This window comes from Heterodontus francisci, chromosome 15 (genome assembly GCF_036365525.1).
Source record: "Heterodontus francisci isolate sHetFra1 chromosome 15, sHetFra1.hap1, whole genome shotgun sequence".
NCBI classification, from domain to species: domain Eukaryota; kingdom Metazoa; phylum Chordata; class Chondrichthyes; order Heterodontiformes; family Heterodontidae; genus Heterodontus; species Heterodontus francisci.
Genome location: NC_090385.1, coordinates 19,412,828 through 19,431,566, shown reverse-complemented (window position 1 = coordinate 19,431,566; position 18,739 = coordinate 19,412,828). Strand labels below are relative to the sequence as shown.

General features: G+C 42.6%; 1 protein-coding gene across 2 annotated transcripts in view; it reads left to right on the top strand.

Annotated features, from left to right (window-relative positions):
* Positions 1-18,739, top strand: part of rxfp2l (relaxin family peptide receptor 2, like) — a 100,902-nt gene that overhangs the window by 22,996 nt on the left and 59,167 nt on the right. For both annotated transcript variants that reach the window (XM_068047208.1, XM_068047207.1), the window contains exons 2-5: positions 6,834-6,980; positions 10,676-10,753; positions 11,063-11,168; positions 17,807-17,878. In XM_068047208.1, coding sequence (XP_067903309.1) covers positions 6,834-6,980; positions 10,676-10,753; positions 11,063-11,168; positions 17,807-17,878 — 403 coding nt within the window. The remainder of the gene's footprint in view (positions 1-6,833; positions 6,981-10,675; positions 10,754-11,062; positions 11,169-17,806; positions 17,879-18,739) is intronic.

The following is an 18,739-nucleotide window of genomic DNA, read 5'->3' as shown; positions in this document are numbered from 1 at the left end:
AAGGGGTTATTGACTGAAAGGTTCTGAATTGTGCACATAATGACCAAGTGTGAAATATTTTTGCAATTCTGCCTTGAAGTTCAAATACCACATCTGGGTTACTGCTGTCATTCGTAATTCTTCAATGTTTTAGTGAGGTCAATAAATTAAAAACATCAAATGCCGTGAAGCACAACACACCTTTACTCTTTTGCTATATCACAATCTCACCTACCTGCTATATATCCTTCAACCTCTTTTCTCTCTAGAAAGATATGGAGTTGCTTCTTGAACTCATTTATGCTGTTCATGTCAATGGCCTTCTCTATTAATCTGTATCTCCACATTTAAATCCTTCACCACAGTAAACTACTTGCCTCATTCAGTTTTGTCAACTCCCGTTATGATGTTTTAAAGTTGCACGTCATATTAATGAGAACACAAAAAAAGTTCCCTAATCATCCCTCATAAGTTAGAATCTCAATAACTGGAATAATGTTATCCTTCAAATAACATATTCCTCCAATGAATGGGTGACCATAACTCGACAGTAAGGATGAGATCCTAGAATTTTATAATTCACATTATAATGTTTTGGAAAGGAGAAGGGGAGACAATCTGGATGAGTTGTAATAGAGTGGGTTTAGACCTCCAGCAAACTAGAGGAAACTAAGGGTATGTGGAAAAATTGTCCAATCAGAAAAAATGGTTTATTTTTTAACCTCACAGTAACCTGTGTAGGGACCTTTTCCAAACGATTTTCATTGTTCTCCTAGTTCTCTTGCTCTTTCTAAAATTTGTTTATTCCATATTCTGTTATCTTTTCAATTGTCTGGTGGTGACCTGCCTTTTGTTTCCACCAGACACCTGAGCTATTGGTGATCAATAACACATGACCAACTCACCAGGAAGACATGCAACTAGAGTGAGCAACCCTCAATGATAGCATCATCCCTTTAGTAAGAGAGATAAAGCAAATTAATCTGCACTGTAACATAGGAGAGATTCCCCACAGTTTTGCACTTAAAAAAACTACTTGCTGGAAACCAAAATGCACTGTTGGGTAAAGGAGGCTAAATTCAGGATATGTTGGGGCTCTACTTTGCTAGATTTTCATTGCTTTCTCCCCTCCAATTTAACTAAACTGCTTTATAAAAATTCACATTTTCTCTGGAATCTGCCTTTTTATGTCTCTCATCACGATTTTGTCTTATGCCATTACCAGTTCTGTCAATCATCTCCTGCTCTCCATCCAATTAATTTAACCGCTCATAGTTCTTTTCTTTCTTTTCTTGTGTAAGTGGAAGCATTTTAATCCACCTCCCTTTCCCTCACTCTGTCCCTTTTTATATGCTGTTGATCTTAAATATCTTTGCATTCTGATGAGGGCCAGGCTATGCCTGAAACATTAACATTTTCCTTTCCTTACAAATGTTGCCTGACTTGTTGAATATTTCCAGCGCTCTCTATTTTTATCTGAGGTTTTGCATTTGCAGTCACTTGTTTTTTTAAAAAAGTGTTTTTACTTACAAGTTAAATTACGGGGTCTGGACAGAGTTGATAGAAAGAAACTGTTCCCATTGGCAGAAGGGTTCAGAACCAGAGGACACGGATTTAAGGTGAGTGGCAAAAGAAGCAACAGCGATATGAGGAAAAGCCTTTTTACACAGTGAGTGGTTAGGATCTGGAATGCACTGCCTGAGAGTGTGGTGGTGGCAGGTTTAATTGTGGCTTTCATAAAGGAATTGGATAATTATCTGAAGAGAAAAAAATTGCAGGGCTATGGGTGAGCGAGTGGTATTAGGTGAGTTGCTCTTGCAGAGAGCCGGCACGGACATGAAGGGCCGAAAGGCCTCCTTCTGTGCTGTAACGATTCTATGATTCTATGAAGGATGGGAACAGCTGAAAGCCTGTAACACTAGCTGTGGAAATTGCAGGCTATTCTGAAATTTTACTTCCTTGCTTTTGGGAGCTCAGAAGATTTAAGTAGCCCTCTCCCTCAGGACATTACACGGATGTGATAAAATCCATGATAGGAACACAAGAACAGGAGTCAGCCATTCAAGTCTGCTCTGCCGTTTAGTTATATCATGGTCGATCTGTTACTCAATTTCATTTACCCGCCTTAGCTCCATACCCCTTCATATCCTTAGCTAACAAAAAGCTATCAATCTCAGTCTTGAAAGCTCCAAATGTCCCCCAGCATTTACAGCATTTTGGGGGGGAAGAATTTCAGATTTCTACTACCCTCTGTGTGAAAAAGTGTTTCCTGATTTCCCTTCGAAATGACCTAGCTCTAATTTTAAGATTATGGGCTGGCTTTTACCTTAGGCGGACGGGAATTTGCCACCCAACGTGAAAGTCGGTGGTGAACCCGTTTCCGCCTAGCCTGGGGATCCGTCTCGTATTTTACGGGTCCCCGGGTTTTAATTGTCCCACCCGCTTGAGGGAGGAGGACCGGCCTCAGTGAGCTGCCGGCCAATCAGCGGGCCAGCAGCTCTTAGTCCCAGCAGTGCCACTGGGAGCGGTGGCCACTGCTGGGACTGCAGCCCAGCCGATGTCATGGACTCCAGAGAGTGGGTAAATTGGGCATGCCTCACCAGGGGCATCAGTCGTGCCCTGGTGAGGCTAGGGTGGTTGTTTGGGTGGGGGGGGTGGCCTCTTGGGTCCCGGAGGTGGGTTGGGAGGCAGGGGCGGCCCTCAATCGGGCCAGCATGCCCGCTTGCCATGGGTAAAATACTCGTGGAGACGGGCGCGGGCCCTTAAGTGGCCACTTAAGGGCCTTGATTGGCCTTGGGCAGGCCATTCCCCCGCCCCCGCCCGACCACCATAAAGTTGACCGGAGGCAGGAGCGGAGCAGGTAGGCCTCCCGGAGCCTCCGGCTCAATTTCATGCCACCAACTGACCTGCTGGGTGGCATAAAATTTTATGTCCCCTCGTTCTTGATTCTTCCATCAGAGGACATAATTTTTCTTGGTCTACTCTACTGAATCCTTATAACTTTTTAAACACTTCGATCAGATCGTCTCCCAATCATCTATACTCAAGGGAATACAAGGCAAGTTTATGCAACCTGTTCTCCTAGGTTAATCCTCTAAACGCTGATAGATTATATTGTACTCAATCTGTGGAAAGAGTAGGTTTTTTTTAGGCCAAATGACAGTTTCCCTTTCTCTGCTTTTTATGTTCTTATCTGTAATGCAGGATTACCTTTTTTGTGGGAGACATTTTTGTAAACGTTTACAGTACAAGTTCAGCATTGGTGCAAAATAGTTTTAGCGTTGCACTGACACTAAACTTGTGTACTGTAACTTAGGTGTTACAGTCCACACTGATTCCAAGTGAAGCATGGTGAGACGTGATCTTTCAGGAAGTTTCACTCCATTTTACTCTGGTATCAAGCTGGGTCTTGACTTTAGATTCAGGTTGCATTTACACTATAACTGCAATATGGTGAGAAGTGAAAATGCTTTGTGCTGGCTTTACAAAACTGTGGCTGCAGCAGACCTACTGGAGGACTGTAGAATGTCAAAAAGTTGTTGATATTGTTTCAACATTTAAATCGGTCACTGTAGCCAAAACCTCAACACTTGTTCCAAGACATGTTATACATAATTCAATAAGGGCAAAGATTAGGAACAAATTCATAACCAGGAGGGTCAGAAAAGAAAAGAACATTTTGTTATCCTATTACAATGAGTTTTAGATTAAGTGAAGAATGGGTTTGGAAAAAGCACAGGAAACAGACCTCATGGAAGTCATTATTAATATGCAAAACTTTAATCTTTGGAGGACTGAAACCAAAAATGTAAACGGAGGATTTTTTATTTTATTGAAGCCATTCTTCAAATTAAGAGATCCCTCGAGGTTTTGCAAATTAATAACAGCAAATGCTAGCCTAGAAATAAAATGGACAAACTCCTTAATTTTCACATGACTCTTTTTGGAATACTTAAATAGGTAAAATTTAAAATGGTGATCAATGAAGTCTAGGTTAAATATACACACTAAAAAGCAAGAACAAACTAGCCAGTAATGACACATCATGGATGAATTTTTAAAAAAGGTCAAAATTGAAACTAAGGAAAAAGCCATACACTAAGTACATAAAGAACAAAGGAGAGGATGACAAAAGGGAATAGAGAAAGGTTAGGAAAGAAGTCTAATAAAGAATTAAGAAGGGAAAGAGAGAATTTGAAATTAAATTATCAAATAATATAAAAATAAATAATAAAGTATTCTCCAGACACATTAATAACAAAACAAAAATCAGGATAAGGTTATGGCCAATAAGAGATACACACGATAAACTCACAGGTAATGACAGTGAAATGGCAGAAACATTAAACAATAGACATAACGTTAGAAGAAGAGTTTGGAAAGGATGTAAAGACATTTAAGGAAGAAGTGGGGGAGATAACTGATAAACTAATCAAACTTAGAATAAGATCGCAGGTTCTGGTGGATTGCATCTGCATATTAAAAGAAGTTAAGGCTGAGATAGCAGAGGCCCTATTACATATACATAAAAAATTCAAAAAGGGGGAAAATGTCAGAGGACTGGCAGGCAGTTATTGTGATTCCTATATATAAAAAGGCAAATAGAACATCCAGGGAAATATAGATCAGTTAGCTTAATGTCGGTGTTAGGAAAAATAATTGAAACCTGAATCAAAGATGTAATAGGAAAACATTAAGCAACTGAAAATATAATAAAGAGTAGTCAGTATGGATTCCAAAAGGGAAGGTCATGATTGATCAACATTATTGAATTCTTTGAAGAAGTAACAGAAAAAGTACAAAGGAGTATTGCATAGTAGACCCATGACTAAGGTCAGAACATGTGAAATCAGATTACAATTAGTAGAATGGATAGCAAGCTGGGTACAAAACAGGGAATAGGGGTTAAAGTTAGTTACTCAGATTGGGAAGTGGTGTTGGGATCACTGTTCACCATTTACATAAACAATTTGGATTCCTGATGGGAAGCGCAATTTCAAAATTTGCGGATGGGAGGTAAAGTTAACATCGAGGAGAACTGCGACAAAATACAGGAAGACATCAATAAATTTGTAGATGGGCACGAAATTGGCAAATGAACTTCAAGATAGATAAGTGTGAGGTAATACATTTTGTTAGGAAGAATAAGGAGGCCAATACTCCTTGGAAAATAAATGTCCAAATGGTGGAGAGGAAGAGTGGCTACATATACACAAATCACTAAAAGTAGTGACACAGGTTAAAAAGGCCATAAAAAAAGAAAAGAAAGCACTGGCATTCATTTCTAGAGGAATACAACTGAAAAGCCAGCAAGGTGTGTTAAACCTATAGACCACATTTGGAGTACTGCAAATAGTTCTGATCTCCACATCATAAAAAGGACATAGAGACACTGGACAAGGTGCAAAAAAAGATTTACTAGAATGATACCAAAATTGAGCGGTTAGACCTATCATGAAAGATTAAGCAGGCTGAAATTCTTTTCTCTAGGAAAAGGAAGACTGAAGGGTGTCCTGACAGAGGTCTTCAAGATATGAAAGGTTTGCTAAAGTGTAGATGTAGAGAAAATGTTTCCATGTGCAGGCAAGACCAGAACAAGGGGCCATAAATATAAGATAGTCACTATTAAATCCAACAGGGAATTCAGAAGAAACATTTTGCCTAGAGAATGGTTAGTATGTGAAACTTGCTACTGCAGGGTGTAGTTGAGGTGAATAGTATAAATGCATTTAAGGGGAAGCTAGATAAGTACATGAGTGAGAAAGGATTAGAAGAACATGTTGGTGGGCTTAGATGAAGTATGGTGGGAGGAGGCTCGTGTGGGGCATAAACACCGAAATGGACTTATTGGACTGAATGGGCTGTTTCTGCGCTGCAAAAAATTGCATAGGCTATTGTGCTAGAGAATGCAACACTTTTCCATTTTTTGCACTCATTGTCAGCATCAAGCAATCTCAGATGGGGTACTGCATGGATTCGATCTATCATGCAGTATTCCTATAACATCCCAGGAAGCACTCCCAGATCTGATATGGCAGTCAATGTATGGTAATGCTTCCTTTATACTGCAGCACAAATGTCCTTTAACATCAATTTCAAAAATGCTACTTTTTATTAGAAGTTGCAGAAGATATTTGTTCCACATACAGCAATGGTAATTGACATAGTTTGGGGTTCTGCTTCACTGGTAAGGACAGTTTGCTTTTCTTGTACAGTATGGTTTGGTTTGTTCTCTACATAGTTTGTACCATGTGGTACAAGTCCAGGTGAGAAAGGTTAACAATTTAGAGAAAGTAGGAATTATAGCCTGAGCTTAACCCTTGTGTCCCTTGAGAATACAGCATGCAGGAGTGAAAATGCATGCAGTGGCCTACTCAACTGATTCTCATTTGCCTCATACTATGCACCTTTTTAATAGATTTGTTCTTCCCAAGTCCAATTGTAGTATGCTAATCATTGCCTTTACTGCACAGCACAGACTAGGGATTCAACATGAGATCAATACCACACCGTGCAGAGCACAGGTTTGGTCAGCTGTGGAGTCCACTTGAAAACTTTAATGCAGTAACAGAAAGGATTAATTATTGACTGGTACATTGACTGCTTGATGAAGTTAGGAGCACATTATTGTTCAGCACAATGTGGGCTGCAGAACAATTTTCAGTATTAACCGGTATGGCCTGAGGAATTACTCATGGTCTTGGTAGGATTAGCAATATTTATTTTTTTCCAGTTCCAAATTAACTCTGGATTAAAATGTATCTCCCAACATGCAGTGTAATGGCATAGGATTTTCAAATTGGAAAGCTTACTTTTGGACTGATATATTTTACCTTTGCATTTTCTTGTTGCAGCCTCCAATGCAATTCATACAAGCCTTCAATCCATATCCTGCCCCCTTGGATATTTCCCTTGTGGCAATCTCAGTGTGTGTCTACCACAGCCTCTACACTGCAATGGGATCATAGAGTGTGAAAATGGAGCTGATGAGGACAATTGTGGTAGGTACAGTATGGGCAAAGGTTGACATTGGGTACAGCAGTCTGTGTGATTTGTGTCTGTGGGTATGTGTTTGACAGCAGATTATAAGACACCTGTTCTTTCAATTTGACAGACACCTGTTCTGAAAAACCCCTGGTACTATGAAGTTACACCTGCCTCCAGATAATTTTCCAGCAGCTGTTATTTTCCTTGGAAGTAATTCTTAAGGGAGTCTTGCTTTCCATCCACAAACGAGATAGCAGATGATAACATGTTGGATTATTGATTTTGTGCTAAAGAACCTTACAATATCACAAGAGAACTTTGCCCCAGCCTCATCAAAATAGGGTTAAATAACATATAAATCTATAATAAACATTGACATTATCTTTACCTCAACTGACTTCCAGAGTCTGGATGATACAGATCGTCTGAAACCAATGACAAAACTTCTGAGAAATAGGCAAGAGCAATTGGTATCTTGCTGTTGTTAGTTCTGTTGAAAAAGAGAGGGCTGAATTTTCCTAGCTCTATGATGGTGGGCTTGAAGGTGGGGGAGAGGAGGCCAGGAAAATAGAGGGGAAGCCACCTGGGAACTTCCCCAGAAGCAGGCTGGGAACAGGATCGGCTGCCTGCTCAGAGGTGGGCAGCCAATTAAGATGTTTAAGGCCCTTATTAGGGGAGCTTTTGCAGACGTGCCAACATTTTGCGGCTGGCATTTTGCTACCAGCTGAGCAACCCGTCCGCCATGCTCAGAGGCTGCCAGCTCAATTGAGACGGAGGTTTGCCCTCTCATAATTTTTATTTTGGATCCATGCCCCCCAAATCGCCTCCATATTGTGGCACCCTCGCAGTCCCTGACCTGCCTTAGCAGTGCCCACCTCTTCCTGTTGGACTACCAAGGCTCCAGAGCTGAACCTGCCCACCATCCTTAATAGGACAGTGAGCATGGAGGCGGGAAATTAGGAGGCCACCTTTGGGAAGATTGTGCTGCCATTCTTGCTGCTGTTAAGTGTGTGCTTGGGACCCCCATTTGGTGCCGACGTCGGGGGTCCCGAAACCTGCGATAAAATCCAGCCCAGAGTGTAGTCGGGTATTGAGGAAAATCATATTTCCAATTTCTGTAATCCAAGGAAGACTAGTGCAAGAGATCAAACACTGACCTTGGTTTATTCCCAATTGCTGGCACTGTTAGATTTAAGAATGAATAAGTCACTTGAAACAACTATTGGAAAGAAAATAGGAATAGAATTGCAGGTACACTTCTGAAGAAGAGTCTTCTTATCATAAGCCCTCGAGTCCCAGCCAATGTTATCTCTAATTTTTTTTTGTTGTGCTTGGCCTGTTCATTTGAATACGTGGTACCTTTAAAATTTTGCATAGCCGCTAAAGGGGCAATCTTGATACTGGCCTGCATGGTAACTTCCAGGTTGCTGCATGGTTCCCAACAAAAAACAACTTTTACCATCAGCTGTCATGTAAAAATATAGATTTAAAAAGGATTGACTTTTCATCTATTTTAGTTTTTTCTATCCATCTGAGTTGATTTATAAAAACGTTTAAACAGCAAAAGTGAATAACATCATCAGGGCATATAACAACAACAATAACTTTCATTTATACAGCATCTTTAAAACAATAAAATCTCAAACAGCTCTTTACATAGTATGGACATTGAGCAGGAGTAGAAATTAGGAGAGATAACTAAATATATGGTTGATAAAGTAGGCTTTAAAATGGGAGATAGAAGTACCTAGGCAAAGAGACTTAGGCTGGAATTTTGCACCCCAAGCAGGAGCGGGCTGGAGGCGGGAGGGAGCGTAAAATTGAGTGGGAGGCGGGGCTTCTGTTCCCGTCGCCTTCCTACCCCCACTGCAATTTTATGAGCAGTGAGAAACGGTCTGCCCGCCCCAGGCCAGTTAAAGCCCTTAAGTGGCCAATTAACTGCTACTCAAGGGCCTCCTCCCACTGCCACTGGTATATTACCAGTGGTAGGCAGGTGGCTCTGGACCCCCAGGAAGCTGCCTAGTAAAACCTGGTGGCCGCCTTGCAGGCTGGGGAAGGGGCCCTCCTGATTGGACACCCTGTGCCACACGGAGGGTCCCCCCAAGGCACAAGCTACGCTCACTGCAGCACATTCCTCCACCCCCTCAACCGACCCCATCCCCTTTGCCTCGCCGGGGCCAGGCCAATTGTCCCCAGTGAGGCCCCATACACTTACCTTGATTCCGGGGCTGCCTCCATTGTTGCTCCTCTCCTTCGGTACAGTCCTAGCAGTAGCCACCTCTCCCGGTGGTATTGCTGGGACTGAGAGCTGCCGGCCCGCTGATTAGCCGGGAGCTCTTGGAGGTGGGATTTCCTGCCTTAGAGGGGTAGAAGTCCCACCCGAGGCCAATTAAGGGCCTGGGCCATGTAAAATCACTGCGTGACATCCAGGCCGGTTGGAGGCGGGCTCGCCCCAGACTTTTTGGCCAGTGGGTGGGGCCTCCAGACCAACATAAAATTCCAGCCTTAGAGAAGGAATTCCAGATAGGGCAACACAGTTGAAAACTCTACCACTGGAAGGGAGAGGCATGAAGGGAGTAGGCACATGACTGTACGACATGGCTGAGACATTGGATTGGACAGGTTGTGGGAGTAAGGGAAAGGGTTTGTAAACAAGATTCTTGAAGACAGGATATTAGTAAAGAAAAGACTAGTGTTTATACAGAGCCTTTCATCTCCAAAGCACTTCAGAGCCAATGAATTATAATTTTTTGAGGTGTAGCCGCTATTATCGTATGGTCAAACAGGGCAGCTAATCTGCACACAGCAAAGTTCCACAAGTAGCATTGAGATAGATGACTTGGATGCTGTTTGAACAATAAACACTGGGAGAACTCCCCTGCTCTTCTTCAAATAGTGCCATGAATCTTTTACATTTACATAAACCTGGGCTCTATTTGCCTGTTCAACATCTCATCTGAAAGACAGCACCTCTGCTAATGCCCCAATCCCTCAGCACTGCATGGAGTATCCATTTAAGATTACATGCTTAATGAGAGTGGAGTTTGAATACATGACCTTCTGACTCAGAGACTCAAGTGTTACCACTGAGCCAAGGATTAATTAAAGGCGATGGTATGAGCATCCTGAAATGCCAGGATTATTGTAATAAATAATATTTTTTGGTTCGAAGCATCAGGTGACTAATTACTTCTTGAAATGCTTTATCTATTGTTAGGTTGGCTAACACAGCTGTCATTCTGCACCAACAATGTGACATACACAGTCATAAGATTAATGACCAGTCAATTTTTTTTTTATAGATGATATATTGCTTGAGGCCAGAATTTTGGCTGAAACAGCAGGAGAATGCCCGGCATTCCTTCGAATAGTACTTTTTTTTTTAGCCCTATACTAATGATATTGGTGAAACTCATATACTGCTAGGCCAGGCTAGGCTCAGTAACTTGTCCAAAACAGTTCTGTTGATGGTGTCACGCAGGATAAAAACAAAACTATGTATTTGTATATTGCCTTTCTTTTTATATATCTTCTCAATCTAAATCCTTCAAAGTAGGGTTGCCATAAATTCTGTTTTATTTCCTTCAAATACCTCCAAGGGGGTTCAATTTTGGATGGGTCCAGATTTGTAAGTCATTTTGGAGTTTATCCCAAGAGTGAAGCTTTGATATAATCTACTGCATCACTTGCTTAATTTTTCCCATTTCAGTTGACCTCCACGGCTGGCCGAACCTTGTAGATTGGTACTTTGACCAAGTTCAGCATATTGAAGAATCAAAGAATTGTTGTGAGTAAACAGATATTTTATTCTGTTTGTAGGTTGCTGTTGTTTTCTATATGAGAGATAATGTAATCTATGGCCAAGAAATTCCAGCACTCCCATTTTTGGGCATGCGGGGGGGGGGGGGGGGGGGGCAGAGTTAAAATCAGGACTTAAGCCCTCAAATGAAAAAAGTATTCCATTTCCCAGCATTGCATCTCTCACTTTGTGTACAGAAAATCTTCCCCAATCAAACCAAGGTATAATTCGTGCCTTTATGATACTGCATAAAATTTGTTAACTTTAACTCATTTACAATCTTATCGTTCCTTCTAGCATTTGATGTGTACCCAGAAATGTGTACATGTACAGGTTCAGTAATCGAATGCGACGACGCAGGACTTCTCGTTGTGCCATCATTTCCCTCCAATGTAACTCTACTGTAAGTAACTTGACTGTTCCATCACTTTAGCAACATGATCAACAGAGCAATAAAATGGTGGATATCCACATCAGTCACCCATCAGCCATCAATGTTTCTTTTTCAGGTAGAAACTCTCCCACCTAATGATCAACCTTTCCATTACATCTCTCATTCTTCCTATAGAAGAACATAAGAAAGCAGTAGCTTATCAAGTCCACAAACTATGAACAATTCATCCATTTCCTAAGGAAGTCTGAGCATAAATACGTCTTAATCTCTCAAGTTTTGGGAGGAGATGCCAGAGACAAACCAGCAATCTCATTCCTCCCTGTATTTTTCAGTGACCTTTTCTTTCCCTCTGCATTTTTGTATGTGCACAAGAATACTGAGAAAATTTCTAGAAAGAAAGTGATATTTAGACTTTAGTTGGGTTGTTCTTACTGGAACGTACAGAGGAAAAAATATTGGTCCTTCAGGGCTAGATCATCACTAAATGTCTATTAGGATGGAATTTCTGTCTACTGGATGATCCTGTAGTGACACTATCCCATTTTCCTGCGCCAGAGTCAATTAAGTGAGCAGGGCCATTCCTAAAAGATCTGTGCTCTGTACAGAGAGTCTCCCATTGTGGGGGAGGGAAATACTGTGCTGGTATGGCACTGCCCAAGCTGCAGCAGCTTAAGGAATTGGCAGACAATTAACTAACAAAAGTGATCCCAGTATTGAGGAACGAAATAGGTTTTGTGGTCTGCTGCAATAAATCCTGTTGGGAGAGGCAGATAGCAGCTGAAGTTTGCTAGCCTCACCATTAATAGAATTTCCCTTCTGATGACAAACACGCTGAAAACATTTCTTCCATATGGTGTCGTTATGGTACAGAAGGAGAATATTCAGCTCATCGAGTCCTTTCCGGCTCTCTGTTGAGCAATCCAATTAGTAGACGTTGGTTCAGATTTTGCTGGAACAGGGCATCTTACAGCATGCCCTGTTAGTTAGACTTTTTCCCTCATCTTTCAGCTCAAAAATGTTTTGCCCTGGAAGTTGCTGACAAGTGTGAACTAATAATGGCATGGCAAGGGCAATAGGGCATTTGGGACCTTGATGAAGAACAGGACCAGGAGCAGGTCGATCTCCTCAACAAATGAGACTTAAGGATTGAGCGGCACAGTGGCGCAGTGGTTAGCACTGCAGCCTCACAGCTCCAGCGACCCGGGTTCAATTCTGGGTACTGCCTGTGTGGAGTTTGCAAGTTCTCCCTGTGACCGCGTGGGTTTTCGCTGGGTGCTCCGGTTTCCTCCCACAGCCAAAGACTTGCAGGCTGATAGGTAAATTGGCCATTATAAATTGCCCCTAGTATAGGTAGGTGGTAGGGGAATATAGGGAAGGTGGGGATGTGGTAGGAGTATGTGATTAGTGTAGGATTAGTATAAATGGGTGGTTGATGGTCAGCACAGACTCGGTGGGCCGAACGACCTGTTTCAGTGCTGTATCTCTAAATAAAATAAATAAATGAATGGCAAAGGAGTAGGTGAATTAGAGAGAGAAAGAAAGGAAAAGGAAGAAAAAATTTGACATTTTTAAAATCATCAACACCAATTTACTACATGCAGTCTGATTCACCTATCTTGGGTAGAATGTGAAAAAGTACCACATAGACATAAGTGCGCCTTTTCCTGTACCTGACATGGAAGGATGGCAAAAAGGAGGTTTGAGAGTAAAGCCGAATCAGGTACAGAAAAAGAAATAGAGAGAGGGAATAAAAGTTTGGATTAAGAGAGAAAGTTAAACTGCAACATTTTTAAATTTGAAAAATCTCAAACAGTGTACTTCCTACCTGTAGGAATGAGACTCCTCAGTTTAAACTGTTGCCTTTCTGGGCTGGAGATGCTGAGCAGCATTGCATGAACATAAATCTCCTCAATAAAAATGCACTGATACTGTTAAGTACTAGTCCTAACTTTCTGCGGCAAGTTTAATAGGCAATTAATGTGCAAACACAGCAGCTTCGTGAAATTCACGGAGATTGAGGTTAATGGCAGAATGGTACAAATCATTAAGCAACTTATGGCGATTTGCAATTCACATGGTATCTCTTCCTCTCTACAAGCTGCTGAACGATTTGCACATTAATAATGGCATGCGACATTAAAGTCACCATTACTTTGGCAGTAACTCGTGGGCAATTATTTTGGGGAGGCAGACCTGGTGTGGGAAACAAGAAAATCGAACAGGTCAGTGAACCCCCGCCTTCTCACTGTCATTTTACTTATAGTGGAACTGGCAAGTAGAGGTAGAAGAAGCCCGCCTCCAGTTGGGTTGGAGAAAACTCAGCTTTTTGGGATGGCTTTCAGATGTAGGTCTGACCACCATACTCATTAATGCTCTGGCACGGAAAATGGATGACTTCCCAGAGCAAAATCCAGGCCAATGTTTATAATTTAAGTATTCCCAATTCACTAAGGTGTTGTAGTACAGAATGGTAGAACATAGGCTCATCAACCTGAAAAGTTAACTCTCTTTCTCCCTGCACAGATGCTGCCAGATCTGCTGAGTGTTTATAGCATTTCTGTTTTTATTATAGGTTTGTCATCCCTGACTGCCCCAAATAATCAATGGCCTATCTCAAACAAAAACAAAATATTTCTGATGCTGGAAATCTGAAATATAAATGAGAAATGCAGGAAATGCTCAACAAGTCTGGCAGCATCTGTGGAGACAGAAAGAGAGTTAACGTTTGAGATCAACGACCTATTGTCAGAACTCTCATATCTCACCTTGGGGTGTTTGATACAGTTGCAGGACAAAGGGGTCAAAGGATTTCAACAAGGAGGGAGGAAAAGTTGGAAAAATTGTTAGAACAGTCTACCCACATCACTGTCACAAACTCCAAAAGCCAAAGAACAACACAGGAAATGGCAGGACACATGCTTGCTGCTAAAGAAAGGAGGATGAAAAACATTAAAACAGTATGGGGAAAGAACAAGGGAATTGGATTAGAGTACATAGCACCAATGGGGAGTCAGCACTAGCATGACATGATGAGATAAATGCCTCTCTCCTCTTCTGTTGAAACTTCTATGAATATGAAGATGTTTGACCAATGAGACCTGAAGAAATGGGAACAATGGGGGCTAAATTGGATAGCCCTGAAAACCCTCTCTCATTGATTGCAATGCAAGTAATATGCCAACTTTGTGCTGCCTACTCATTGGAATGGTTTCTGTGCACAGCCAGCAATAACGGTGCTGTTGATTGGCCGCATGCATCAGCAAGGGGCCCAAAATCACAACTTGCCAGCACCAGTTAAAGCTACCCGCACTTCTTAAAGGGGAGGTGTACTGCGGCTGGAAATGGTGCTTTCCTCTCTCTTGCAGGAGAAGGTGGCACACAACCGAAGGCAGCAGGAGCTACCGGCAGGGGCACAGGCGCACCTGCACGTCCTAACCCTCATGGAGAAGATGGCACTGGCCGTTTTTAGAACTTCTACTGCTGAGGCTGTGGCCAAAGGCAGGGCTGAAACAATTGAAGATGATGGTATCCTCACATCTAATCCTTCTTCTCAAATTCCAATTCCCCCTCATCCCACAAATTCTTCTGATTTAAAAGCTGCAGATGGTGTAAGCATGCATCTCTTACTTCCCCCTCACCTCACCACAATCTTATTCTTGTGCCTTTTCCCTTTCAGAAACTCAAGAAGTGCAACCTGGCCAGGCAGTGGAGGAAGACCAAGAAGATAATGATGAAAATGCACCATCACTTGATTTGACACTCATAGCCACCAACTCAGATACTGACGTTGCCTGTAATTTAGAGGATGGCATAGAGGGATCTGCATGTGTGGGATATGGGGCACAGGGCAAGGATAACACAGGTACCAGCTCATTGGAGGGTGAGGTTGCACTTAAGTTCTAATTTAGACGATTCAGATGAGGATGTTAATGGGCCAGGCTACAGAAGAAGGCTGAAATAAAAACACAAAATGCTGGAAATACTCAGCAGGTCGGGCAGCATCTGTGGAGAGATAAAGAGTCAACATTGCAGATCGATAGCCTTCATCAAAACTGTTCTAATGAAAGGCCATCAACCTGAACCGTTATTTCCAGCAGCCACAGTAGTTTGCTTTTGTACAGAAGGTCGATGGGCACACACAACAAAATGCTTGGTGCATTGGCAGGCCTGCCTGAAAGGCTGCATTCAATGACTAGGAGCATGGAAGAGTCCAGCATCATGGCATGAGACTTTGTGCAGAGTTTGGAGTCCATCCTTTCCAAGTTGGAAGCGGTAGTCAACTACGGTCGCACACTTGTGGACCTAAGCATGATGCAGCATCTGATGGCCAATGTCTCAACTTCCATTTTAGCACAAGCAGCAGCCAACCAACGTCTGAGTACTGCATTGGAAGCACAGACTGCTGTCCTGCAAGTTCAACTTGCTGCCATCATAGATTACAGTGTTCAAAGGAGCTTTCAGAGTGTCACAGCAGTCCAGCAATCTGTCCTCCAACATATTACTAGGATTGCTGAGGCACCACCCCGAGGGAATGGGACTGGCTCCATGAAGCATGATCCTGCTGTCTTCTCTCGGGATGACAGCATTCATGCTCCCATTCTCCACTCCACTAGTGCTCTTATTTTTGCCTGTCAGCCAGCCCACACTGCTGTAGCTCATGCTGAAATGTAATCCACAGCTGGGCCTTCTAGGCCCAGAGCTGCTTGAGGTTGTTCTCTAAAGCCATCAGCAGTCTCCTCCATTGAAAATCACAAGCCTTCCATAAGGCGTGCTGCAGCTTCTGGGGCAGTACTGCACTGTTGCACCAGGACAGGTAAAGGCACACAGAAAGCATGCACCAAGGGAATGCACTAAGGTGATTAGTTTATGTGTATGCAATTGACATGATTTCATTTATAACATTTGTTTGGAATATTTATTTTGTGGTGGCTTTTACTTAGGCATTGTGGCCAAGTGGATGATCAGTGACAGAGGGAAAGCAAGGTGCGTGGGACAGTTGGTGAATGGGGAATTGGTTGCAGTTACAGGTATCACACTGGAGTTATTTCTTGATGGACAGCCTGAGCAGAAAGGGGCTGACTAGGTTTCCTCTTCCCTTCCTTTTCCAGCTCTTCATCCTCCTCATGCTCCTTCTCCTCAGCTGCTCGCCGTATAAGTGTTGGCAAGGGCTGTCCCATCATGATGGTGGAATAGTTCAGCATGCAACAGAATACAATGAATCTTGATACCTGCTCTGCCAAGTGCTATAGGGCTCCTCCAGAGTGGTCCAGGCAGTGTTCCAGCCTGCCAATGATCTGCTCTATCACATTTTGTGTGGTATGCAGCAGCATAGCTTTCATTGTCTGCATGCTGTGCATGTGTGTGGGTTGCACACCAGAATCATGAGCTGTGTCGTCAGTGGATATTCCTTGTCGCCACGTAGCCAGCATTTGGTTTGCTGTGGGGCTCAAAAGGAGCTGGCACAGCAGAGTCCACCGAATGAGTGCATCGTGACTGCTGCCAGGATACAGGACATTGACCTGTGTGATTCACTGCCTATGGTCACACACCAGCCAGACGTTGAGAGTTGGAATCCCTTTTGGTTCCAGTACATAGCAGATTTGACATGTGGTACCGCAAAGCAATATGCGTGCAGTCAATGGCATCCTGCACCATGGAAAAGCCTACAATTCTTGCAAAATTAGGGGCTGTCTCCGCTTGCCTGTCTCTGGCAAGAGAGAATGAAATGAAGTTAGCTGTCTTTGAATAGGGAGCCTTGACCCCCCTTAAGCAACCTCGACTGCTCTGAGGTTGCAGTTGTGGCTGCAGCAGGTGGCAGATTTCAGTGAGGACATCCTTTTTGAAACGCAGATTTCTCAGACATTGTCCTTTTCTGAGTTTCAGGCTGGAGAATTGCTCCCTGAACATCCTGGATGGATATGGCCTCCTGCTGAGATCCTTTCTCCCTCTGTTCCTCCTTCCTCTTCTGCTTGACCTGCTCTGCATGCTCTCTGTACAATCCTTGCAGCTATTCTTTATTCCAAGGGGAATGCCTACTAATGCATCCATGTCTCGGAGCAACTTCAAGAGGCCTTGAAGTCAAGAAAAAGACCTACAGCACCTACCACACCATTTTTGCAACTTGAAACAACTATAGAAAGCACTAAACACATAAAATCCTATCAATAGTCAGAAGAAATCAACCAGGAACGAACCTGTAAGTAGATGATCTCCTTAAATAGCACTGGTGTGTGGGGATGGGGTGAAGTGGGGGTTCATTCCTGCTGCTTAGTGCATGTTCAGCAATGTGAGAGAGGACATAGACAGGAGTGATGAGCTCCAAAATGGCAGCACTGGCATCAAATCATTGATTGAAGTCATGATCTTCCTGCTCTGCAAACCTCCTGCGGACATTATCTGTGCGCTCGCTAATGCCTTCACCACTATGGTGTCTGGCATGATTCGCAGTAGAAGGGTATGCAAGTGCACAACTGACACCATTTTGGTCCACAAACAGCGCCTCTAGTGCCCAAACAATGGATGCTACTGACTCCAATTTCGTGCCCAGTGACTGTAGATAAGAACTCATTGCTGTTTGCTGTTATAAGTGTCTTGTCATATAAAGACAAAAATGATTTTATATCTTTCTGTATCTCTGCTCAATCTAGGAAGATAATTCATAACAACATTTCAACACTCGTAGATGACCAGTTCATTAGATACCGAGAACTGGATACATTGTGAGTATTACTCTGATATCAAAAGAACAAATTATTTAGCCGTTGAACCTTTCAAAAATCAATACAGTTGTATTACCAAGTTCTATATGTTCAAGCAGATCACTAACTTAATTTTGACCAGATATATTTTGGGCAAATCTGAGCCAATGTTTGTCTCAATTGAAAGAGGTAAAGGGCAAATATGCATCAAACAGACACAATCCTGAAATGATATTATGGGAGATGGATGTATGCTTATTGGTATTGGTCAGTCTTTTAGGGAAAATTTTGTACTCTTGGTGATGATTCTCAGTTACCCCTACCTGTGCCCGCACCCTACCCTCACCCCTACAGAGAAACATCCACAGATAAATTGATTCCTCTGAGTTACTCCCACTTCACCTCTTTAGTCCTCTCATTTGTCATAGAGTTATAGAATCATTTATAGCACAGAAAGAGGACATTTGGTCCATCAAGTCCATGCCAGCTCTCCATGGAGCTACCCTGCCAGTCCTACTCACCCGCTCGATCCCGGTAGCCCTGCAAGTCTATTTCCCTCAAGTGGCCATCCAATTTCCTTTTGACGTAATTGTCTCTGCTTCCACCACCCTTGTGGGCAGCGAGTTCCAGATCATTACCATCCACTGCATAAAAAAGTTCTTCATATTCCCCCTGCATCTCTTGCCCAAACCTTCAATCTGTGTCCCCTAGTCCTTGTACCATTAGCTAATGGGAATAGCTTTTCATTGTCTAACTTTTCTAAGCCTATCAAAATCTTGTACACTTCTATTAAATCTCCCCTCAATCTCCTTTGTTCTAAGGAGAACAAACCCAGCTTTTCCTACCTAACCTTGTAACTAAAAGCCCCCATCCCTGGAACCA